The sequence below is a fragment of the Echiichthys vipera genome (genome assembly GCF_963691815.1).
Source record: "Echiichthys vipera genome assembly, chromosome: 12".
Classification (NCBI taxonomy): domain Eukaryota; kingdom Metazoa; phylum Chordata; class Actinopteri; order Perciformes; family Trachinidae; genus Echiichthys; species Echiichthys vipera.
Window position 1 is genome coordinate 25843538 of NC_139837.1, and position 25589 is coordinate 25869126.

The 25589-nt window shown below is 40.1% G+C and overlaps 2 protein-coding genes across 2 annotated transcripts in view; both read right to left on the reverse strand.

Moving 5' to 3' along the window:
- Positions 1-2868: 2868 nt before the first annotated feature.
- On the reverse strand, positions 2869-4188 carry foxg1a (forkhead box G1a; the record flags this gene model as incomplete). The annotated part of the gene is made up of 1 exon (XM_083923885.1): positions 2869-4188. One exon carries the CDS (start codon positions 4186-4188, stop codon positions 2869-2871), a length of 1320 nt encoding a protein of 439 aa, XP_083780011.1.
- Positions 4189-19715: 15527 nt separating this feature from the next.
- sptbn5 (spectrin, beta, non-erythrocytic 5) overlaps positions 19716-25589 on the reverse strand; it is a gene marked incomplete at both ends in the record, with an annotated part of 86338 nt that continues 80464 nt past the window's right edge. The window contains 4 exons of the mRNA XM_083924632.1: positions 19716-19867; positions 19940-20133; positions 23571-23687; positions 24123-24214. Of these exons, the coding sequence (XP_083780758.1) occupies positions 19716-19867; positions 19940-20133; positions 23571-23687; positions 24123-24214 (555 nt within the window). The remainder of the gene's footprint in view (positions 19868-19939; positions 20134-23570; positions 23688-24122; positions 24215-25589) is intronic.

Below are 25589 nucleotides of genomic sequence, written 5' to 3' on the forward strand. Positions count from 1 at the left end.
AAAAAATAAAAGCATTGAAACTGTGATCAGAGCATGAAACACTGGAGCAAAACCAAAGTGACACCGAGGAGCCAAAACAACACCAACGCACTCACAAGTGCACAAGAAGCCGCAGAAGATTCTGCTTCTGTGACCAAAGTCTGAGCTGGAAATACAGAAAAAACCCGCAGCAGCTGAAGCCAAAGACACGAGGACACACAAAGTTTCTTTTGACTGGAAATGTGACGGAGTGAAGAAAAGACGACGAGAAACAAAAACACACGAAAATACGATTTTTTTTTCTTTAAAAGGCGGAAAACCTGCGAGTTTAAATGATAAATGTGTTAATAAAAGTGTTTTTCTGCAACACACACACACACACACACACACACACACACACACGCACAGAGAATGAAATCAATTTGCTCAAACTGGAATTATCTGCAGTAAAATCAAGAAAAATCAGCGCGTTTAAAGCATAAATGTCAGATATTTAAATAGCTGATGCACCAGAACATTTCATCCATTCACAGCAGAATTGAAATGAACCCGTGTGGTGTTTAAAACAGCGCGTGTTGGTGATATTCTGGGTGATTTCCGCACAAAAAGCCGCAGTAAAAAGCCGCAGTGAGGCCGGCGGCCCGCAGCGCCTCACATTTCACTGTTGAAAAGGAGGAAATGTCTGAGAGTCAGTCAGGCTCCAGCGGCCTCAACGCGACCTCGGGTTGCATCATTTGACACAGTTTTTTCCACCCAGACGCGCGTAAATCTTTATGCGTAAAAGCTTTACGCACAGGCGCTGATGTGTGTGTGTGTGTGTGTGTGTGTGTGTGTGTGTGTGTGTGTGTGTGTGTGTGTGTGTGTGTGTGTGTGTGTGTGTGTGTGTGTGTGTGTGTGTGTGTGTGTGTGTGTGTGTGTGTAAACAACAACCACAACAAGCAAAACTCCCAAAAACATAAACAGTACAGTGATGTGAACAAGAGAGAAGACTTCGGGGAATTGAAATCATCTGAAGTTTGTTTTCATTTCAAATATAAAAAAATATTAAGTTACATTTGGAAAGTTTCGCGGTGAAGAAGCGAATTTTAAAAAAAAAACACAGATTTAAGATTAAATCCTAAAAAAAAAAGATGTTTTTGTTTTTACTTAAAAAAAATTTTTAACATGTCATAAATAAGAACTAAATGTTATTTTGTTGCGTTCAGGGACCTGGTGATCAAACAGGGACAACAAGGCTGCAGTCAAAAAAGACAAAAGGATTTGCGTTAGTTATGAAGGTAACCTATTCTTTTATTTTTGTTTTTTTAAGGATTAAAACATTTTTTTCTCTTTTTTTAACTTCTGTAAGCGACAAACACGGGAATAAGAATAAGACCACAATATTATCACAACCATGAAAAATCGTTTTTAGAGACGACAGTTAAAGGACAATCATTCCAAGTAGATTAATAATGAGGCTTTTTTTCTTCTGTCAAACAAACGGGGTTTTACATTGTTCTTCTTTTTAGAAAAGAAGGAAACCCCCAAGTTCAAATTACAGATAGACATTTTATCTCTCTTTTACTAATTATACAAAATTTTAAAAAATAATAATAATGAAGAAGAACAGGCGTGAAGGTCCGTTGTTACCGGCGATCACGTTTACAGTCAAAGAAAAGCACATGACCGCGGAAAACATCCATCTGGAGAAACGAGACATTTACGCTCAAACTTCTGCCTGAACGCGTGAATTGTTGTAATGATTAAGGATTTAAATTCACGCCGTTTCAATACGTTAACATTCTGTCAAAAGACGAGGCGGTTTAGGGCAGAAAAGCCTCGAGCTGCACAAAAACATCCTGGGAAAAAAAAGGATGGGAGAACCGGCGGGGCGCAAACTCCAGGCAAAACTCGACTAATATAACATAAAGTTTAAAAAGAAAGTGCAATAAAAATCTCGTTTAAATGGACATTTTCTGCGGTGGTAGAGGCACATCTCCTCCGTTCATCCGCTCACCCATTCACGCTTTAACTCGACTACATGAGGCCTCGTTAGTTCAGCTAAATCTCCTAAAAACTGATTCTTTGGTCTATAAAAAAGTACAGGTTGACACTGGGAGATGAAATAATTAGGAGCAGCCTCGGGACTGGGCCGGCGGGAGTCGCTTTTTAAAAAACACACATTTCACTTTATAGAAAATAAAAAAAAATAATTAGTGTTTTAAATTTTGTAAAATAAAATAATTTCTCCGCCGCACGAGACCTGATAATACTGCAAACATGCGGGCACAACCCGGCTATTAAAGATATTATTATTATTATTATTTGAACCTTTTTTTTAAATCTCAAAAATTAGACAAAACTATTTTAAATACACATTCTATAAAAAGTAATTCCTCCTCCAACAAGAACGAGAACAGCGTCTGTTCTGCAGCTGCGCTCATCTTTACAGACACAAACCGACACTTACACTCAGACAGTATGTACACACAAAGTAAACTGCAGGAGAAGATGGAGCAGCAGAAAAAGAAGAAGAAGAAGAAGAAGAAGAAGAAGAAGAAGAAGAAGAAGAAGAAGAAGAAGGAGAAGAGATCATCATCATCATAATAATAATAATAATAATAATAATAATAATAATAATATTAAAAAATACCTGGAAACTTCAGGGTGCTTTCTGTCAGTTTCTCTGCTGCTCTTTTTTTGTTTTGCAGTTTTAGTCTCTCCTCTTTTTTTTATAGTTAATAATAATTTTGTAATTTTTGTTTTTTACAAGGTAACGTTCAGTGTAAAATGTTCAACTTACAGTTCCAGTCATTTTTAAGATTTTCACTCCTTCGGGGGCGGAATGAATGGATGGATGGGTGGATGGATGGATGGAGAGGGGAGGTAAGGTGGAGGGGTTCGGGGATGTTAGTGTATAAGCGGGTTTGAGGTCGAACCCTGGTTTTGATGCGTAAAATAGTCAGACAAACCCCCGGACAGTCCCGAGGAGAAGGCCGGCAGAGAGCCGGACAGAGCCGGCCTCAGAGAGTCACAGGGCAGCGAGGAGGAGGACGGAGCCTGCGGGGAATTGGAGGCCGAAGCCCGGGCGGCCTGCAAGGAGCCGCCAGACTGCGTGCTCATGGAGGGGTGGGGGACGTGGGGGAAAAAGTAACTGGTCTGCCCGGCCAGCAGGTTGACCGAGCACGGGTTTAGGGAGTAAGTGGCCCCGGAGCAAGGCACGGAGAGGCCGCAGGGCACCGCCGAGGCCGCCAGGGCCGCCGCCGTCAGGTGGTGCGTCGCGTACGGGAGGTCCCCACCGACCAGCCGGTCCATGCTTAGCCCGTTGGAGGACGGGAACGACGAGTGGTTGTTGCCCATGTTCTGGGTGAGCATAGTGCTGTAGGACATGGGGTGGGCCGGGTAGCCCGAGGAGGTCCCGTTGTAGCCCAGGGCAGTGCTGGCCCGCGGGTGGTGCAGGGAAAGGAAGGGGGACATGGGCCAGTACAGGGAGCCGGCCCGGTCCATGAAGGTCAGCCCGGAGGTCAGCCGGGCGCCCCGCTTGAAGGCCAGCTTGGCCCGGGAGGTGGTGGACCGCCGCCGCAGCTTCCCGGTGGTGCCGCCGATGAAGACGTCGTCGCTGCTCGGGTCCAGCATCCAGTAGTTCCCTTTGCCCGGGTCGTCGTAGTGCCGCGGCACCTTGACAAAGCACTTATTGAGGCTGAGGTTGTGCCGGATGGAGTTCTGCCAGCCCTGCTTGTTCTCCCGGTAGTACGGGAAGTTCTTCATGATGAACTCGTAGATGCCGTTGAGGGTGAGCCTCTTCTCCGGACTCTGCCGGATCGCCATCATGATCAGCGCGTTGTAACTAAAAGGAGGTTTCTCGTACTTGCCGCTCTTCTTCTCTCCGTCCTTCCCCGCGGCAGAACCGTCCCCGTCTTTCCCGTCCTTCTTCTCCTCCTGCTTCTCCTTCTCGTCCGGGCAGCTCTCCTGGCTCGAGGAGTCACTTTTCGGATCCGCTTTGGCGTCCTGCTGCGCGGCCGGGAGAGGAGCTTTGTGCTCGGCTTCGTCCGTGCCGCCGGGACGGTGGTGGTGGTGGTTCTGGTGGTGGTGGTGCGGGTTCTGGTGGTTGTGATGCGGGCTCTGGTGGTTGTTGTTGTCGCTTTGCACGGCCTCGGGCACCAAACTGTTTATACTGAAAGACGATTTCGGAATCATTTTCACCTCTTTGCGCTCTCCCATATCCAACATCACCGGGCACAGATGAGGGGGGAAAATGGCAACGAGCAAAAGCGCCGAACACAGCTGGGTCTCAATCTGTCCGGGCTGAGCCTGCGAACCAGGACGGGAAGGAAGGAAGGGGGGAACGATAGGAAGAAAGAAAGTATAGCCCAACAAACTATTTCATGTTCGGTTTGGGGAGAAAAGAGGAAACACACACACACAACACACATATACACACACATCGATAGGAGACAGATAGCTGCAATTAATTAGGGAGCCGCAGCCACTAAAGCAAGTAAAAAAACATTGGTTGGACCTTTCCAGTCCTCAGCCAACCAGGGGGAGATTAGTATTAAATATTAAGGCGTCCTCTGCGCTTTCAGCCAATCATGACGCGCAGGGAAACACACACATCCACCAAAGAGAGAGCACGCTGCAAGAAATTCAACCAAGGGAGTTTGGTTTCTGTGTTTTTTTAATCATTGGATTCAAATCCACTGAATGGATGTAACAGACGGGTTCATATCTGTGTTTTCAAACTGTGCTTTCTTGGTTTTAATGTTGAAACGTTTGTCTCCAGTTCACATTTTTACTCTTAAAAAAAAAACACTTTGATTTGAAAAAATAAAAAATAAAAATGTTAGATCTAACGGATCATTTCCTGTGTGTTTTTTTCTTCTTCATCTTTTCAAGATAAAAACAAGACTTTCAGAGCTCTCCGACGCCCCGAGTAAGTCGCCATCACGGGCACTTTTTGCAGCGTGGAGCAGAACACACTCAGCCCTATCAACACTCGTCTCCCTTCCCTCCCCCTCCCCTCTCTCCCCCCCCACCTAAACTAAAACCGTCGCTGAAAACACACACCGTGCATGCGTACAACCCAAATCCCCGCCGCTCCTTATATTTACACTCCTCCGATTCAAATATTTTCCCCTTCGGCGTCTTCAAACTGTTTACATCCAGACTCAGAGGGAAAATAAACAGAGAGGGGGATCCGGAGGGCACGCGGACACAGTGAGGACACGCGGAGGAGATTTGTGTGCCAGATTGTGGGCACAGAAAGGCTGCGGGCTGTCTCTCCAAAGCCGGTTCTCCGTGCGTAAAATGCGCGTAAAATGGGCGCCGGAGAGGCGTAAACACGGTGACATGTTAGTGAGCCGGTTTCTCCCGGCAGCTTCAAGTCGGAGGAGAATTGAACAACAACACGAAGTGAAGTGGGGGCAGAAAGACACTGAGGGAAGAAATGTATGAATGAAGGAGTGAAGGAGTGGAAGAGGGGAGCAGAGCTGGAGGCCGCCGCGAGGAGAATTTTACAGCAGAAAATGTAACAACAAAGGGTGTTTTCAGCCTTTTTTTGTTATTAAGTATATAAGTGAAGTATTTAATGATTAGAATGATTATTATTCTATTCATTTATTTCACCTTTTCTGTGGTTAAACATATTTAATCTGAGGTTTGCTTCATCACGGCTCCTCCTCACGTGCTGCTGCTGCCGCTGCACAAACACTGCGCTTCATATTAAATACATTCACAATATTCAAAACTTTGGATTATTTTGTTGATGATTCCGGTCACATTTGGACTCAATAATTTTTGAAATTTGACTCCTTTTAGACAAAAAACTAGCAGCAATCACTTTGGTACTTTTACACTATTACACAATATTATTATTATTATTATTGTTGTTGTTGTTGTTGTTGTTGTTGCTGTTGTTTTTGTTGTCGTTATTATTATTATTATGAATGTCAGGTATAAAAAAAGTGCTTTCATTGACACATAACTATTTTATTATTATTAACAGTGGCTTTGGACAGTTTAAGTCACAGAAATGTTATTTTTCTCTGGTGAAATAAACATTTTTACTGAGATTTAAAAAGAAAAAACATTATTAGATTCTCGGTTTCCACAATCAAAGCCGCTCAGCCGCTGCAGCTGTGATGATAAATGTGCAGTTTAAACACACTTGAGAATAAACGGATTCACTGTTTTACTGCAGAGTTTCTGTTGTGATCAGCATCAATAATTCATATCACTGATGCTACTATTGCACTCACACGTGCTCAAACACATTAATGAACATGAAGCAGATTATTATCAAAACGCTGTGAACTCCACAAAATAAAAGCTTCTCAAAGAAAAGATGCTGCAGCGGGTAAAAACACAAACTAAATAGGCAAAAAATGCACAAAAACCCCACAGATGCGGGAGTTCCATTAAAGATTTCCTCCAGCTTCACTTCAGCTATGTGTGTGTGCAGCTGGAGGTCGGGCACTTGGAGCCGAAACACTGAAGCGACACTGAGCAACAAATGTGAGTCTGAACTGCAGCTCTGTCCAATTCTGCTCACAGGTCCTACATACACAGGAATACATATAGTCATAACAACAATAATAATAATAATAATAATACATTTTAAGTGATTTTATTTCAGTTTGCAGCTGCACGGAAGAGAAATGAATTGATCGTTTTATTGTTATTTTCTGTTTTATTTGTTGTTTGATACAAAAAGATTTATCCCCATATATTGAATGATTGTAGTATCATCACATTCATAACATGAAGGGAGAGATGAGCTGCAATTTGAAGTTTGATTACGAAATGACAATAAAGTGTCAAAGAAAGAAAAAAGTAAAGAGGAGTGAGCAGACGTGATTTAAAATAAATGCGATTATAATTTTTTATTATTAAGTTGATTACTAAAAAAAAGAATAAACAGTCTGCATAATTGACAAAAAATACAGTAGCCAACGCTTCACTTTATCTCCCGTCCATTCAGGAGCGTCTTTCTTGCGTAAAAACGCTCGTGAATACGCAATTCTCTCTCTGTTGATGAACATTGTTGTTGTTGTTTCGTGCTTTTATTTTGATAGAACAGTTGAACTTGCTGTTGGTTTGTCAGCTTCTCTGTGACTCAGTGAACTAAACATACTGCCTGTTTGTTGTTGTTGTTGTTGTTGTTGTTGTTGTTGTTGTTGTGTGTGTGTGTGTGGAGGAGGGGGGGCAGAGACAAACTGCTGTTTCATCACTTTATGATTTTCAGGCATTAGTTTCAAATGAAGCAGCGGGTGGATTCATCACAGACGAGAGAAGAGGGAAGCTTCTGTGGACTGAACTACACACATGGATCAATATGGGGTCTACCAGCCACAGGCCCAGGGGCCCAAAGTTACAGGGGCCCCTGGCCTTTACCTGCAAAATCACACTAAATGACCACAAAGAGTAAAAAAAATGTCCACAAGGAGACACATAACAACCGCAAATTGACCATAAACAAGCGTACAATTAATACAAAGAGACACAAGAGGACTACAAAGACTAAAAACAAACACAAAGAGACAAAATGACCCCAAAGAGACACAAAACAACCACAAAGAGACACATAACAGCCTCAAAGAGACACAAAACGACTTCAAAGGGACACCAAACCACCACAAAGAGACACAAAATGCCAAATAACCTGAAAGAGGCTCAGAACAACAACAAACCTGAGTCCGTCTTGTTTTGGGATCACACCAGCCGTGGCGTCAGGGGGTTTGTTGGTGAATCACTATGACAAAACCAAAGCAGAGTTTAAGAACAATTTAAACATTTGGAGAAAAAAAGACAAAAACTCGCTGATACACACCTGCGTTATTTAAATATTCTTACTGGTGATAAAAGATGAGTTCACATAAAGAGAACACATTTAACCAGGTTTGTTCGCAGATTTAAGCATTTTTATTGGATATAAGAATGCAGAAAATACTTATCATTTGGATTTGAAGGTGAGGCCATTTACATTTTGTATGAAATTAATTTATTGACTGTTGAAAATAAAAAATGTAATTAACTTTCAATGTTTTTTTACATGGTATTTGTGGAACAGAATGATTTTGAAATTTAATCGAGAGAAAGAAACCTTAAGGAGACCTCTGACCTCCGTCATGATTAACATCAACTTAACTATCATTGTTTAATGTTTGGTCATTTTATCTGCCGTGTTTAATCAATACCACAAACGTTTGAGATCAGATTCTTCCGCAGAACAAAAGTGTTCTAAAGGTTTAAATATCGGTCAATGAAGCACTGAGGGGTTCCAGTGGCCGTTAAGAGGGTTATCAAGAGCTTAAAAGGGTTGTTAGGGTGTTCTAGGAACTCAGGGGTTCTTAAGTTAAATCTAATGTTATTAACTGGTTCCTGTGGCATTTAAACAGGTTCTTTACCTTCCTAAGGAGGTAGCATTGGATGTTGGTTGGTTCGTAGTGAGTTCCAGGGGTTATAAGGACATTCTAAGGCTACTTAAAAGGGGTTATTGTGGTTCATCTTGGGGTTTGTGGGTTCTTATGGGCAGTTATTAAGGGATTCCTGTGGTTCTTAAAGGAGTTTCAGTCACCCTTAAGGGTTCTCTTACATTCTTTATGAGGTTGCATTGGATCTTGGTCTGTTTGTGTTTGACAATTTTTAAGGATGTTCTAAGGCTACTTAAAAGGGGTTCTAGTGGTTCATCTTGGGGTTTGGGGGTTCTTAGGTGCAGTTACTAAGGGATTCCTGTGGTTCTTAAAGGAATTTCAGTCACCCTTAAGGGTTCTCTTACATTCTTTATGAGGTTGCATTGGATCTTGGTCTGTTTGTAGTGAGTTCCACATGTTTTAAGGATGTTCTAAGGTATTTAAAGATCTCTATAAATTATTATGGGGGTTCTTGTGGTTCCTCTAGGGGTTCCAAGGGCCCTTAAATGTTTAGGGGTTCTTAAGGATGTTCTAATGGACCCTTAAGGGGTTTATATAATATCTTAGAGGGTTTCAGGGGGTTCTTACGTATTTCTAGCTGGGGAGGATTAATTTGTTCTTATCAAGGATTGTAGGGGGTTCCAGTAGCCCTTTTTGGGTTGGGGGTGGGTCTTTATGATTTTCTAATGGGTCCATAAGGGGTTTATATAAGATCTTAGAGGGTTCTTGAGTAGCTCTAGCTGTTCTTGTTCGTTGAGTTCTGGAGGAGGATTAACTAGTTCTTAACAAGGTTGAGGATGTTCCAGTTTCTTGTGTGGGATTCCTGACTTCTACCCCCTGTGGTTCTTAACTTAACAGTTTCCTTATGTTCTTTAGGAGGTTGCTGTGGATCTTGGTTGGTTCGTAGTGAGTTCCACATGTTTTAAAGGTAGTCTAAGGTATTTAAAGATGGCTATGAATTATTATGGGGTTCCTTGTGGTTCCTCTGGGGGTTCCAGTAGCCTTTTGGGGTTTTGGGGGTTCTTAATGATGTTGTAATGGGTCTTTACAGGGTTCTTAAGGGCTTTATATAAGATCTTACAGGGCTTCAAGGGGGTTCTCGGGTAGCTCTAGCTGTTCTTGTTCGTTGAGTTCTTGAGGAAGATTCACAGGTTCTTAGTGAGGGTTGTTGGGGGGTTGAAGAGTTCTTAAGGGGATCCAAGAGTTGAGGGTGTTCCAGGATTTCTGGCTCCTATTAAGAGGCTCATGTGGTTATTATAAGGGTTCTAGCAGCCCTTCAATTGTTTCTTTGGGTTCTGATGTATGAGCAAGGGTTTTAAGAATGATTTGGGGCGTCTTAAAGGGGTCTAGCAGCCCTTAAGTGGTTCCTTTGGTTTGTAAGGGGGATGCACAAAGTACACTGTGGTTAAATAAAGGTGTTCTTGAAGTCCATGAGCTGTTTGCAGGGGTATTCACAGATAGTTCTCTCCAGGAGTTTTGAGTAAGTTTTAAGTAAGTTTAAGAGAAGTGGGTCGATAATGTCATGAAGGGGGTTCCTGCAGCCCTGAAGGTGTTTGGGGAAATGCTAAGGTGTTTTATTGGTTCTCAGGCAGGGTTTTAAGGGATTTGGTGGCATTTCAAGGGACTTTAAGGGGTATTCAAAGGGTTCATAGGGACTTCCAGTGGGTTTGTTGTGTTATTAAGGTGATTCAGTTGCATTCCAGCTGCCTTGGAGGGTTTTCAGGGGTGCTGAAAGGGGCTTTCTTGGTTCTTAAGGGAGATCTTAATGAGTTTTGGGAAGGTTCTTTACTAACCAGGCTCCTGATGATTTGATTCGCATAATTCACATTTTCTCTGCATATCCATCTGGGAACTCTCCATTCGAGATCTTTTGGGAAGAGGTGGAAATACTGGATGCTAATTGGATAAATCTTCTATCTATCACCACCTATGTTGGTGATAGATAGGCCAAATCGACCAATCAGATCAACGAAGCATATGACGTACTAACAGAGCGTCGAGGCAAAGTAAACAACATGTGGGTAAAGGATATTTTCCGTTTGTGTAACGTGAATTTATGGATCAAAGGCCCAGTTTCAGGAGCCCGGTCCATATTTAACTGGAGGATCCAGAGAAAAAAGAGTTAGTGAGCGGATTGCTCCATAGCTGCTCATCTCATCCGTGGTAGCCGCCATGTTGTTTACACTCAACAGTCACTTCTCGTTTCGTTATTTAAATCCAGCTCCACTTGGGCAAATTTGGGCAAATACTTCTCCAGATTTTCTCTGTCACAGTTTACCAAACTGATCTGTGAGTAAAATACAATGGAGCTAAGAGATCAGGACGGGCTCAGGAGGATATTTCTTTACAGGGTAAAAAGGAAATTCTTTGACTCTTTAAGTTTTACAGTAGAGGATTTCTTCTTCTCTTCATGTTTGGTTTTAAATGTTGCAATAGTTGATTCTAGAAAACAGAACCTTCATCCTGTTTTCAGCCGTGGCTTTTGATCCCATAGTGTTCCCTTAACCCTGCACAAAGACGGAGGGATGGAGGGATGGAGGGATGGAGGGACGGAGGGACGGAGGGGTGGAGGGATGGAGGGATGGAGGTAAATCTGCAGAAGGTATTTCCCCTGAGTGTGAATGTTTGAACACATGAACGCTGAGTGATTTCTCAACACGCTGGCTGCATATAAACAGCCTCAGTGTTATTATTATTATTATCATTATTATTATTGGCTTTAAGGCTCAGAGGAAAATAAAGCAGAGGGATCAGCAGCAGACAGAGGAGTAGGAGGATGAGAGGAGAGAGGGCGCCCCCGAGAGGCGGACACAGGAACTCCAGCATAAACATTTATTAACTCTGATCTTTGATCCACTGGGTTCCTTTCTGTCACAATTCTCAAAAAAGGTTACTGATTTCATTCGAAACTCGAGAGAAAAGTTATGTTCTTTATGAACGGAGGGAAATAAAAAAAACATGTTTAACTTTTGAGATCTGTTTTGCCTTTCAGTATTTGGATGTAAATGTGATATAATATCAGGCAGGTTTGTCAAATAAATTCAAGTTATTTCTGCGGTTTGAATTCAATCCTGCTGATTTTCTCTCTCATCCTACTTTATCTTTCTTTTACAGAATAATTCCATATTATCGTTGCCATCCATTTGAAAATGAACTGTATTTCTGCTGAAGTTGATTCTTTATCATATACGCAAACTGTGAATTGAAGAGGAAGAAGAAGAATTCCTTTTATAAATCCCGCAAGGGGAAATTCAATTTTTAAATAACTCTGTTGTTGTTATTGTTCAGGTTACACACACACAGGCCCGAAATACACACGTGTACAAACAGGACCTATATACATGCAATTAATGGGGAGATGTCAGAGCGAGGGGGCTGCCAATGGATCGGCGCCCTCAGCAGTTGGGGGTTCGGGGCCTTGCTCAACAGCACCTTGGCAGTGCCCAGTAGATGAACTGACACCTCTCCAGCCACCAGTCCACGCTCCATTCATGGTCCACACAGGGACTGGAACTGGCGACCCTACGGTTCTCAGCCGAGTCCCCTAGACAGTCCCCCTTAGACATTAAACAGTTTATCATTCAAATGATGTTTGGTTAGAAACAAAACTCATAAAAATCATTATTTAACCATAGTTATAAGAACAAAGTGAGCGTTTCCTGTGTCGTATTCACAGTTAAGAGATCGACAAATCATTATACAAAACATTATATTCTGTTATATTTCTACACTGAATAAACTGTTATTTAACTATAATAACATTACATGACAACAGAACATAATCTCGTCTAAAATCATCTTTGTGTCTTCACTTTTTATTGTTTATATTTTCTTTGACAGCTTCAATACACGGATCTTTTGAATGTTTTTAATTCATTCTTTTAGAATATTTGACCGCTCCACTCTTCTTCTGTGAAAGTGCAGAAGAAGAGTGTAGATGAAGGAATATCTCCTCTGCAGAAAACACACAGATGACTTTATGAATGTGCTGAGTGGACACATTCAACTGGTTAGTGAACGGGTTCTGTGTGTGTGTGCGTGTGCGTGTGCGTGTGCGTGTGTGTGTCTCGGACCTCCTGCTGATTTCGCTCTTCTCTGTCGCCTGTGAGCTGAATGCTGAAACAGGAATCAGACGGAGGTCTGGAGGGACAAAAATGTGTCCAACACAAGCATAAAACGACGGCGATAAAGCTGTTGGTTAATAATAAACTGGAGCTCAAATATTAACATGCAAACAGATTCATCATGCGGGATTAAAGCTATGAAGTCCTTTCATTTCATTTCATTACCCGGTTTGCTCTGAAATGAAAGGACATGAATGCACATGGAACACTTTTATATCTTATTTAAGATGAAATAAATCAGTTTCTTCTTCTTAAAACACACATTCATCAGAAAGCATATCCTGCCTGCTTATTTTAATTTATTGTGGTTACATTCGATTATCACCTTCATGCATCTTAGACTTTCAGTTCAGTTTTATTCTTTTTTTTCTATTGTTATTGTCAAACATTTAGTTTTGAAAGGTTCTATATAAATAAAGTTTATTATTAGAAAATTATTATTATTATTATTATTATTATTATTATTATTATTATTATTATTATTATTATTATGTAGTTTCTCTTTAAACTCGCATTATATTCATGCTTTTATTATGTCAAATAAACTTGTGATGCTTCCTGGTGTAACTGATACTCATCATTCCCATTCTGGTTATTATTATTATTATTATCATTTCATTATTTGAGTCCTCATTGTATCCCCCCCCCCCCCCCCCCCCCCCTTTATTTCTTCTAATATTGAAGCCATGTATATAATGCATTTTATTTTATTTTTTGTTGTGGAATTATTTGAGTCACATTTAAATCATGCTTTGCAAAAAAAAAAATACATATTATAATAACTTATAATACTGGGGTGATAAAGCTCCGTTGGCTTAGGGTGTGTTTGTATCATTTCATTATCTACTGCATCTTTGTTATTCGTTGCTCTTTAAACGTGTTTCTCTTCTCAAAGTGACGCCTTCAGTTTGAGCGTGGAGTTGTTAAATTGACTGTGGAAAGTCTCGCGTGAGGATCTGAGAGCCAAATGAACACAAACAGCTCCGCGGTGAAAACACCAGTGACTCAATAAGAAGCAGGGAGGGAAGAAGAGAAGGACAACTTCCTGCTGAAAACAAGCCGCGCCAATCATTAGCTGTGTTGGCGCCGCAGGGTTAATGGTTCAATCAATGTCAAGCGCTGAAAATAAACTTCTGAACCGGACAATCTGCCGTCTGGAGCCCGCAGACTCAGCCCGAGCCCCCGGGGGGACAAGAGGCTCATTACCCCTCCGACAGCGACACCGTGAGGCCGCAGGAGGGACTGCAGGAACACAGGTCAGACAGCAGGAAGAATCCAGAGTCCGGCACCGCAGGACCGGGACCAGGGGTCTGTAGGGGTCAAGGGTCCTGTCTGAACCACAACATGAGGCTGAACCCCCCCCCCCCCCCCTAAAAAACAGCCACTTACTGACCACAACAGGTGCAAAAACGACTGAAAGACCTCAACTGAATACAAAGAGACACTAAAGAGCAGAAAGAGACACAAACAAATCAAAAACTTACAGATAAAGAAACGACCCCAAATGAATGCAGACTGTAGATCCACAAAGGCACGCGATACAACTAAAAGAGATGCAAAATGACTAAAGAATGGATGGGAAATAATCAAGATGCAAAACAACCAAACCACAGACACAAAATGACAGAAAATAGAGACAAGGGCCCTCATTTATCAAACGAACGTACGGCAGAAAAACGTGCGTACGACCATTTCCTGGCAACCGTCGGCATTTATCAATTTGGACGTGAGCGTGAGCTACGATCAAACTTCACGTCTGGTCTGAGATCGTGTACGCACATTTCAGCCTGTGCATTTGCGCTGCAGCACAGCAAAATCTGGCTGAATATAATGAACAAACCTCAGCCGTCATTAAGAATAAGCAGTCACATATTAAGAACAGATCAAAACGGATTCTTAAAACGAATAAAAAAAATAAAAAATTGTGGTTGGAGCAATTGATTGTACTCATGCGCGTCTGAAGGCACCATCCATGAATGATTACGCATTCATCAATCGCCAAAACTACCAATCGATAAAACAAATGTACAGGGGATTTGTGATGCCAAGCTGTCGCTTTTAAACGTGGTGGCCAGGTGACCGGGGGGGACACACAATTCTTTTATATTTCAAAACAGCTCGGCTCCAGCCCCCCGCGACCCCGACATTGAATGAATGAATGCATGTGTTGGCCGTGGCTGCAGCAAGACGCACTGCAGAGCCAAAGTCATCTCCTCGGTTCGTGGCTACCCTCGATAAATTGCATTAAATCAAACAAGGTATCAGATGATTAACATCTTGGTATGGTTCTTCTAGGTGACAAAGGTATTCTCTTACGGAATTTCTAATAAACCCGCTGGCAAACCCCGCTACAGAGCAAGAGCGCTGGTGTTGTGCCGTATTCACCCCTGCCGTGAAATGCACCCCCTCGCATTAAAGGTGATATTCTGGATCAGAAGGCTGTTGTTTCCACCTATAGGAGTAGTTTATATACATCTAACCCACAACGGTCAGAACATTGGTTCCTTACAGTCTTTAAACTATTTTAAAGAGTTTAAAATCACAAACTTGGATAATAGCGAACACAAAACACCCTTTTGTATGTTCTGTGGAAATATACTGCAGCCATAATTACAAAATGAATGAAATGGATCTTTTGAGCAAGTTGAATGTACTTAGCGTTTCCTAAATATAATCCCAGCTTTTCTTGCAATTCATAGGTTCAAACATGTGTGCTTTTAATTGGGTTACACCTGTCCAACAGTGCGCACAGGCGCACTCGGGTCACGGTGGAGCGCTGCCGTTATTATTTTCCATACAGCATTTTTATGGGGCCCTTTTATTCCACTCTTTAGACTGACAAAAAGCACATCTTTATTTTGCTCCATCTCGGATGTCAGGATGCCGATATGTGTGTATAAAACATAAATATATGTTAAAGCTAAGAAAGAATGCGTTTGATAATATTGGCTTTATGCTGTTGAGAATAAATATGTTCAGAGAATAAAAAAAGGTGAAAAGTACAGTTGGGAAATCATCAACAGCTGCACTACTTTATTCTTACCTTTCACAATAAAAGCACTAAACATATAACGTTACAACACTTCACAACATAATCAAACATTTATTGCCAATGTTTTATTTTGGTAGGTAGGTTAATAAGTGATATAAATCGTTATCAGGCTAAGGTTAGATAGCTACGGAGTTTTGAGGGAAAATATTTTATCAGGCTAATGTTAGCTAGCTAAAGCATTGTGAGGGAACATATTGTATTAGGCTAATGTTAGCTAGCTACAGAGTTGTGAGGGAACAGATTGCATCAGGCTAATGTTAGCTAGTTACAGAGTTGTGAGGGAACACATTGTATCAGGCTTATGTTAGCTAGCTAAAGAGTTCTGAGGGGAACATATTTTATCAGGCTAATGTTAGCTAGCTAAAGCGTTGTGAGGGAACATATTGTATCAGGCTAATGTTAGCTAGCTACAGAGTTGTGAGGGAACGGATTGCATCAGGCTAATGTGAGCTACTTAGAGAGTTGGGAGGGAACAGATTGTATCAGGCTAATGTTAGCTAGCTAAAGAGTTCTGAGGGGAACATATTTTATCAGGCTAATGTTAGCTAGCTGCAGCATTGTGAGGGAACATATTGTATCAGGCTAATGTTAGCTAGCTACAGAGTTGTGAGGGAACGGATTGCATCAGGCTAATGTGAGCTACTTACAGAGTTGGGAGGGAACAGATTGTATCAGGCTTATGTTAGCTAGCTAAAGAGTTTTGAGGGAACAGATTGTATCAGGCTAATGTTAGCTAGTTACAGAGTTGTGAGGGAACATATTGTATCAGGCTAATTTTAGCTAGCTAAAGAGTTGTGAGGGAACATATTGTATCAGGCTAATGTTAGCTAGCCAAAGAGTTGTGAGGGATCATATTGTATCAGGCTAATGTTAGCTAGCTACAGAGTTGTGAGGGAACATATTGTATCAGGCTAATGTTAGCTAGCTACAGAGTTGTGAGGGAACGGATTGCATCAGGCTAATGTGAGCTACTTACAGAGTTGGGAGGGAACAGATTGTATCAGGCTTATGTTAGCTAGCTAAAGAGTTCTGAGGGGAACATATTTTATCAGGCTAATGTTAGCTAGCTGCAGCATTGTGAGGGAACATATTGTATTAGGCTAATGTTAGCTAGCTACAGAGTTGTGAGGGAACGGATTGCATCAGGCTAATGTGAGCTACTTACAGAGTTGGGAGGGAACAGATTGTATCAGGCTTATGTTAGCTAGCTAAAGAGTTTTGAGGGAACAGATTGTATCAGGCTAATGTTAGCTAGTTACAGAGTTGTGAGGGAACATATTGTATCAGGCTAATTTTAGCTAGCTAAAGAGTTGTGAGGGAACATATTGTATCAGGCTAATGTTAGCTAGCCAAAGAGTTGTGAGGGATCATATTGTATCAGGCTAATGTTAGCTAGCTACAGCGTTCTGAGGGAACAGATTGTATCAGGCTAATGTTAGCTTGTTACAGAGTTGTGAGGGAACATATTGTATCAGGCTAATATTAGCTAGCTTCACAGTTCTGAGAGAACATTATATTTAGCTAAAAGCAGCCACAGACACTTATGTCAATATTGAACATGTTTAATATTTAAATTGAAAATATTAAATGAAAACAGACATTTGAGCGGTTAATGCATAACCCGATCTTACTCTGGTTAAAGTGTTTACATGCATGAATACAGCAGCGGTTACTGAAGGGGTTATCTAGGTCTGTAAACCAGAGTATGAGAACTCTGATTTGAACCAAAGTAAGGTGTTTCCAAGTATTGATTTAACCCAAATATAATTTTCTCTTTAAATGCCATGTAAACACGCTGACAGGACAGTCAGGATCAATAAATCAATAACCAGATGGTGCACAGAGAAGAAGAATAAAGACTCAGGAAGTCAACGATGAAATGTTGAAATATTTAATCAAGTGCCGTTCATCTATGAAACAATATTTTTATAATCTTCTACATTGTAAAAGCAGTGCAATAATCAAAACAATGATTAATACAGAAACAAAGTTTTCATATAAAACCCTGAATATCATCACTGTCGTCTTAATGTGATTATGTAAAAACATGTTTATGATTCATAAACTCTGAATGGCTCACTCAATCACTTCAATTGGCTTTAATTTCCTAAAAACTGATTGAAGTGTTTCAACTCAAACATCTTTAATGCGACTTATGACTTATTGATCTGATTGAATGGAGCCTGAAGATGTTTGGATTCGTTGCTCATTAATAAAAATAATGTTTGTTTCCAAAAAAGCACTTCACCCTTTTACCAAAAGTTCAGCTTTTAAAAAAAATGTTTCTTCGACATCTCATGAAACCTTTTTCTGCTCCTCAATGCGACGGATTTGTTTGCGTAGATCTATCCGTCAAAACTCTCCAGATGAAGTCACTTAAAACTGTTTTAGATCCGAAACACGAGCAGATTCTCATCAGAGGTGAATTTGAACCGTCAGACCAAACGTGGCTCCGTTTCATGAACAAAAAGACTTTTGAACTACGGATCAAACTGACAGATGAGTTAATCCGTCCAGTTCTGGACTTTCCCTCTGACCTGCGGAGCCAACGGACCCCTGGGCACAGATATGTCAGAGGCCCCCACTCTGTCTACTTAGGAACAAGACACACTAATTTAAAGAGTCGCCTTTTAGTCGTTTTGTAGTCATTTTGTTTCTCTTTGTGCTCATTTTACATCCATTGTTGTTGTTTTGTATGTCTTTGTGATGGTTTTGCATTTTTTTGTAGTAATTTTTCATCTTTTTGTGGTGGTTTTGCATCTTTTTTTAGACATTTTGCAGCTTTTGAGGTGATTTTGCATCTATTTTTAGTTATTTTGCATCTTTTGAGGTAGTTTTTAATCTATTTTTAGTCATTTTTCTTTTTTTTGTGTTGGTTTTGCATCTATTTTTAGTAATTTTTCATGTTTTTGGGGTGGTTTTGCATCTATTTTTAGTCATCTTTTTGGGGTGGTTTTGCATCTATTTTTAGACATTTTATGTTTTCATGTTTTCGTTTTGTTTCTGTGATCAAATGTTTAATCATTTTGCATTTCTTTGTTGTCATTTTGTGTCTCTGTGATCGGCTTGTGACTATTTTCACTTATTTAGCATCTCTTTGTGGTTATTTAGCATCCTTATAGTCAATTAGCATTATTTTGTGATCATTTTCTGTTTTTTCCAGCAGCATTTTGAGTCAGGGCCCCTGACCTTATAGGCCCCTGGGCCTGTGCCCGGTAGGCCCGTTCAGTGATCCAGCCGTGATTCCCCGAGACTGGGTCGCCACCCATGCGTAGGATTTTATTTAGGTCGCTAAATAAATTTGTAGACACGGGACCATTTTCAAAACAATATTTTATTATATCTTTTTATTTCCAATTATTGATTTTATTTAGTTAGCAGCCGTGCAATGAGTATGATAATGTAGAGCGATCAGGTCTCGTTTCATCACGTCGTAGAATGTGACAAGGTTTAGTTTTAATCCACCTTTTTATTTATTTACCTTTGTATTAATACTATTATACTATTTATTTACTCTCCTATTGAATTTTATTTTATATTATTATTTTATATTTATTTATTTTGCGTGTATTTATTGAAAAAATATAGATTTCTGTATTATTTTCTCTATAAATTCCTTAATGCATGCTGTTCACTCTGATGTTGATTAACCTATCGATGAAAAGTTAACCGCATGACACATTTTAAATAAAGAATGTATAAAGAAAACAAAATTGAAGATTAAATAAAAAATAAATACAAAAATTCCATTTATGCAAATAATATAAATATATAAAAGTAAATAAACAGGAGAATAAATACAAAGGTAAATAAAGAAGCTGCTATAAATTCATGTGACAAAGTATCATAATTTTGGTACATTTAGTGGCATATTAATGTATTTTTTGAGTCATTTATTTTTTATTTTGGCAGGTGTAGTCCTCCATTAACAAGAGCAAGATATTATAAGTGCATCTCTCTAAAACAAACTAAAAGTGTGAATGAAGGTCCATTTACAAGCTTTTTCTTGAGTTTTCAACCTCATCTTTCAGACACTTGGTTTGTTGTTTGTTTTAGAATTGTTTTTTATGCTAACTTCTTTTTTTTCTGAGGCACTTAAATAAAAGCAGATTATTTTCACTTGGCACCTGATTATTCCAATATTCATGGCTTCCTAGAGTCAATAAAGTTTTACTTCTTAGTGAAAAACTTCCTGAAGACGCTTCTCCTTGACTTGCTCGTGATGTCTTCTGTTAGCTGGGGGTTCACAGTGGGGGGGACCTGGGTGTCGGGCGGAGGCAGCAGCTCCACTGAAGGTGGCTGGTTTTTACGACTCTGGGTACCTGAAATGAGATAAATGACAGATTAATTCACGTGCCCACATGCTAACATGCTTACACGCTGTGTGGACTCACCTGTGGTCCCCTCCTCTTCCTCTGGGTACCGGTGTTTGTTGTAGTACGTGTGGGGCGGTTTCGGAGGAGGTTGTCTCTCGGTGGATGATTGTCTCTCCAGGCTCTCAGCTCTCCTGTCGAGCAGTTTGTTGGAGGCCGAATCATCTGGAGCCGCGGCCAATTTCTCCAAACTCAGGTTGACTGATGACGCTCTCCTGAACAACAACAAGATGATGTTAATTTCAGAGCGCTAACTGTAACACAAGGTGTTAATCTTCAACTTCCAAATATGAGCTAACATTTTAGCGAGGTAAAATGAGGAATATTTTAAATTATAGGATATTCGAGCAAACTTTAGTGCACCTGTTGTGTAAAAACTGTATTCTTACAGCAACCAAAGTTATTCTAAGTAATTTATAAACCCTCAGACTACATATTCTGATTGCTAATAAGCACACTTATTTTAGCTTTAGAAAGATAATGTCACCTAACTAGCATGTTAGCACGCTAGCTACCAAGCACATAACTACTAGCTTAGCTTTGTCGAAATTGAAGTTCACCTGCTTTACTAATTTTCACGTACAATATAACATAACACCCTTTGAATGTTATCCATGCTATTATAGACAACGGGTTTCAAATGATGTATTAACGAGCAGGCTAGTATTCATTTCAGTGTAGCTATCACAGCTAGCTATGTCAAACTGAAAGAAACCTATGCTAACTAATTTATTAATATTCACCTCCAATAATCAAACTTGTATGAATCCTTTGTTTATATTAACATGGACATCAAGTTATGCTAACGTTAGCTAGCAGGCTAATATTAATTTAATGCACCTAGTACAAATACAAATAGTATTTTGACAATTCAAATTGTACTTTGACCGATTTTCGAAACTCCACGTCACAGACGTCAGAGCTAACATTACCTAGCTTGCTAGCTAAACTGCAATTGAGGGAGAAATTAAAGGAATACTAAAGTAAAAGCACAAAATCATTAAAAATTGAATCAAAGATTTGAAAATGTCATCAAATTTAGTGATTTTCACTACAATCACAAAACTCTGAAAGCCTGGTGGAAATGGTATGAACGTTAACATTTTGTTTACAATAGCATTAATATCAAATTATGGCAACATTAGCTGGCAGGCTAATATTTATTGTAATGCACCTAATATGTACAAATAGAATTTTGACCGTTCAAATGTAATTTAACTGTTTCTCCAAACTCCAGGTCACATGGTTCAGTTGCTAATAAGCTAACATTAATCAGCTAAAGAGTTAACATTTACCTAGCTTGCTAGCTAACCTGCAAATAAGGGAAAAATTAAAGGAATATTAAGGTGTGCACACATAAATAGTAGCCTCGTGAGCCCATCCTGATCTCTGAGGTCCATTCAGATCAGTCTGGTAATGTGCGATGGAGAAAATTTGAAGAAGGTTGCCAAGCGACCGACCCAATCAGAGTTGATTTTGAGGTTTATTAAGTGACGCAACGAGAAGCAACTGATTGTAAACAACACGGCGGCTTCCGCGAATGAGATGAGCAGCTATGGAACTCTTTTTTCTCTGGATCCTTCTGTTGAATATGGACCGGGCTCCTGAAATTGTTCCTTTGATCCGTAAATTCACGTTACACAAACAGCAAATATCCTTTACCCATATATTTACTTTCTGAGCGTTGCCTCCACGCTGTTAGTACGTCATACGCTTCGTTGATCTGATTGGTTGATTTGGACCGTATATTTGGGATACACGTGGTTTATCCAATCAGCAACCAGGATTTTCAGTCCTTCCCAAAAGATCTCCAAACCAGAGCTGGATTGATTCGCATTTGCTCAGCATATCCATCTGGGAGGGTCAGGTTACAAAAACGTTGCCTATAGGCTAAAAAATCCTTAAAGGTGGTAATTTGTGTCACAAATGTTTGTTTCCCACAAACTTTATTTTCTGGTAAAAAAAAAATCACATTTGTCTTTAGTTGAAGGAACGGGGCGACGCTAACTTCTGGGTTGGCCTACACAAAGCCCTGCAAGACTCTATTCCTACCGCTGTGAAATAAACATATCGCCCCTGCAGAAATTACTTCATGAATATATTTTATGACTTGCCGGGCTGTATACTTCATCTCCATGCTGCACACTAAAAGAAGGAACGTATTGCATGACAGCTGAATAGACCAGTACTGTGTCCCCGTGCCACCGTGTGTTTCTCCACCATTATGTGTCGGCTGAATTCAACCCTGTCAAAGTATCTCATTAAAGAAAAAAAAGTCCTGCTGGCAGGGACTTTTATTTCTTTGGCTTCTCACCCACCTGAGAGGCGCCCGGTGTCCCCACAGAGCACAGTGTGAACAGGTAAGATGTGAAAGTCAAATTACCTGACGCAGTTTGATGGAAACCACTTCGGCCCCGAAACGCCATCTAACACTTCGCGTCACGCAAAGCTTTTGTGTCCGCGTTCATTCGAGTAAATTAAATTAATCAGTAGTGAACGGGGTCACTGATGGAAATGAATACCAAACTAATACTTTCTTAAGACTGTTAAGTGTTTAAGTTGTTTCCTATTTTTTTTATGAACTGGATTTAAGGTCCACGTTTTTGTTATTTTGCTTCTTCTTGTGGATGTTTTGCATGTCTTTTTAGTTATTTTATGTATCTTTGAAGTCCTTTCTTCTTTTCTGTTATTATTATGCATCCATTTGAGCCATTTTGCATCTCTTTGTAGCCGTTTATAGTCATTTTTCATCTTCTTATAGTTGTTTTGCCTCTATTTTCAGTATTTTTTTGTCTCTTTGTAGCCATTTTGTATCTCTTGTGATTGTTTTGCATTTATTTTTAATCATTTTGCATCTCTTAGACGTTTTATATTTCTATGTGGTTGTTTTGTTACATTTTGTAGTTGTTCGTATCTATTTTTGGTAGTTTTGTGTCTTTGGGTTGTTTTGTAACCTTTTTAAGTAATTTTTGATCTTTTTTGTGGTGGTTTTGCATCCGTTTTAGTCATAAAATGTGGCTATGTGGTTGTTTTGTTTCTTTTTATAGTTTAATTGTATCTTTGTGATTGTTTTGCATCTGTTTTTAGTAGTTTTAAGTGCATCTATTTGTAGTAATTTTGTTTCTCTTTACGGTAATTGTGTGTCCATTTTCAGTCATATGTAGTTGTTTTCTATTTTTAGCACCATTTTGGGATTCAGGGCCCCTGACCCCCATCCATATTTAAAGTAACTCCTGTATAAAACAGAGACTTTCAATTTTCAAAGACGTATTATCAAATTTATGTGCTTATATTCTGGTAAAAGTGAAAGTGGAGACGTGTCGGCTCGACAGTGACGACGAACGAAGAGATTTAAACCTTTTATGAAACTGAGAGGTCGGACACATTTTGTTCAATTCGGTTCAGTTTTAACAAAAATAAATAAATAAAAGGGGAAAGTAAATAGGAAACAAAATAAATAGGGGATTTAACATCAATATAAATAAATAAAGAAGCCAATTAAAGTAGAAACATCAATTTATGTGACATTTTAACAATTTATTAATGCCTACATTTATTTGAAATTTTATTTTTGGCACTTTTAATGGCAAATGAATTTATTTATGGAGTCACTGATTTATTTATTTTGGCAGGTTCAGTCCTCCATATTTACCCGGAGTCGTCAGAGTCGCTGCTGGAACATTCTGAGCAGTTCTGAAGCTTCTTCACCCAAAACATCTGGAGGTCTCTGCTGGAGGCTGCAAACAGGAACTGACTGCCGTCCTGCAGGCTGAGACGATAACAATCAACAACAACATCAACAACAACAAACCTCCACAAAGACTGTTTCCACAGGCTAAGACCTTTTGAAAATCTGTTAAGCCAGACATCACTGATCAAGACTGAAGATTTTTCCTTTTATTCAATCACACAATTATTAATTTCTTTCTGTCTTCTTTTATTTTCTATTCTCTGCTCTCTTTTCCCACTATTTTTCCTTTTAATGTCCTTTTCTTTTGCACTTTGTCTTAATGTTTTGAATTGCCTTGTGGCTGAAATGTGACGTATTAATTCAATTTTACAGAAATACGACACTTAACTGTAGTTTAGTTCAAACCTACAGAACTTTATTTCAAATTTTAGAGGAGATGTATATGATATATTGTATATATTTGATAATAAAGCCACCTCAGGGACAGTAAACATTGTTCTGCAGCTCACTCACATCAGTTTGAAGGTGTTCTCCTTCCTCCTGTAGTAAACGTTCTCCCTGCAAACAACTCCGTCCATGTTGATAGGAGGCCACCTAGAGGTCCTCTGAGGAAACAATACAAATCTGTAAGAAACATGTTTTAGGGTTCAGAAAATTAACATTTAAATCATCATCATGCTCACTAATGTCTCGGTAGTTGTTGCAGCAGTTTTTTTCAGCTGATCCCAGTTTTTCCACATATTTGATGTTAAATATCAACTGCAGAACTGATCGAAATGTTTCCAAAATGCTCCAGAATCCCACATTCAGACACCCAGATGTTGAGAAACAGCAGAGACAGAGACTTGTGTTGTGTTGGATGGTCAGAAATGTGAATCTCCTGGTGAAAGCCATCCAACCTCTGAAAGCCCTAGGTCTCTAGTTTGTGTTTGTAAAGTTTCATGAGGCTGTGATTATCCTCGAGGTCACACACACTTTGAGAAAATAAAAAGTCTCCTAGGGGACTTAAGGGCGCACTCACACTGTCCTTCCGCACCGGGCCAAAACCGTTTTTTCAGCTAAAGCCTAGTGCGTTTGAGCAGTGTGAGTGCACCCGCTCCGCGCATAACTGAGGACAGCGAGAGAGAGGTGGGCTTTTGTAGAGCCCGTCTGCACATGTACGAGCACGAGCGTGCGCACGCGTACGATCACGAGGCCTACGGCGGTTCTGACGTCCTTTATGTGCGCCTGTTCGGACATAGAAAATAGAAGGAGGGACCATGCGCGGACATTTAACAACAACAATGGCGGCGAAAGGTTCACGTTGGTGTGATGCGGAGGTGGAGTGTTTACTGCAGATTTTGGTCGGATGAAAATATTCAAAAAGAGTCGGACAAGACGCACAAAAACTCCAAGGTCTATGAAAAGATTTGTAAACAAAGCGAAGCATCGCGATGACGTCAATCAATGCGTGTGACGTGTTACGGCGTGATGACGTATGGACAGCAAGAAGCATTTGCGCAAGGCCCAGGCAGTATGAGTACAAACGGGCCTGGGGCGCGGGGGGAGAGGGAAGGGGGTTAAGTACCCTAAAGCGCGGGGCGCGGTGCGGAAGGACAGTGTGAGGGCGCCCTAAGTCATCACACATGAAGACAACTGGGCTCACTGACTCCACAAGAGACCAACACTTTATCGTAATAATACCACTTTTCACTCAAATGATTACAACTTTTTTATCACAATCTTCCAACTTGTTTTGCCTAAATATTACAACTTTTTCGTCACAATCTTTTGATTTTCTTGTCTAAAAATTTTGCCTTTTTTATGATATAGGGCAACATTTTTCCTGAAAAATTTGGACTTTTTGAAATATTCTGTTTTTCTGAAATATTTTACATTTTTATATGCTGATTTTTTTTAGTTTGAAAATTTCTGACTTTTTTCTCAAAATATTTTCACTTTTATATTAAAATATTCTGACTTTCAAAATAATTTCCAAAA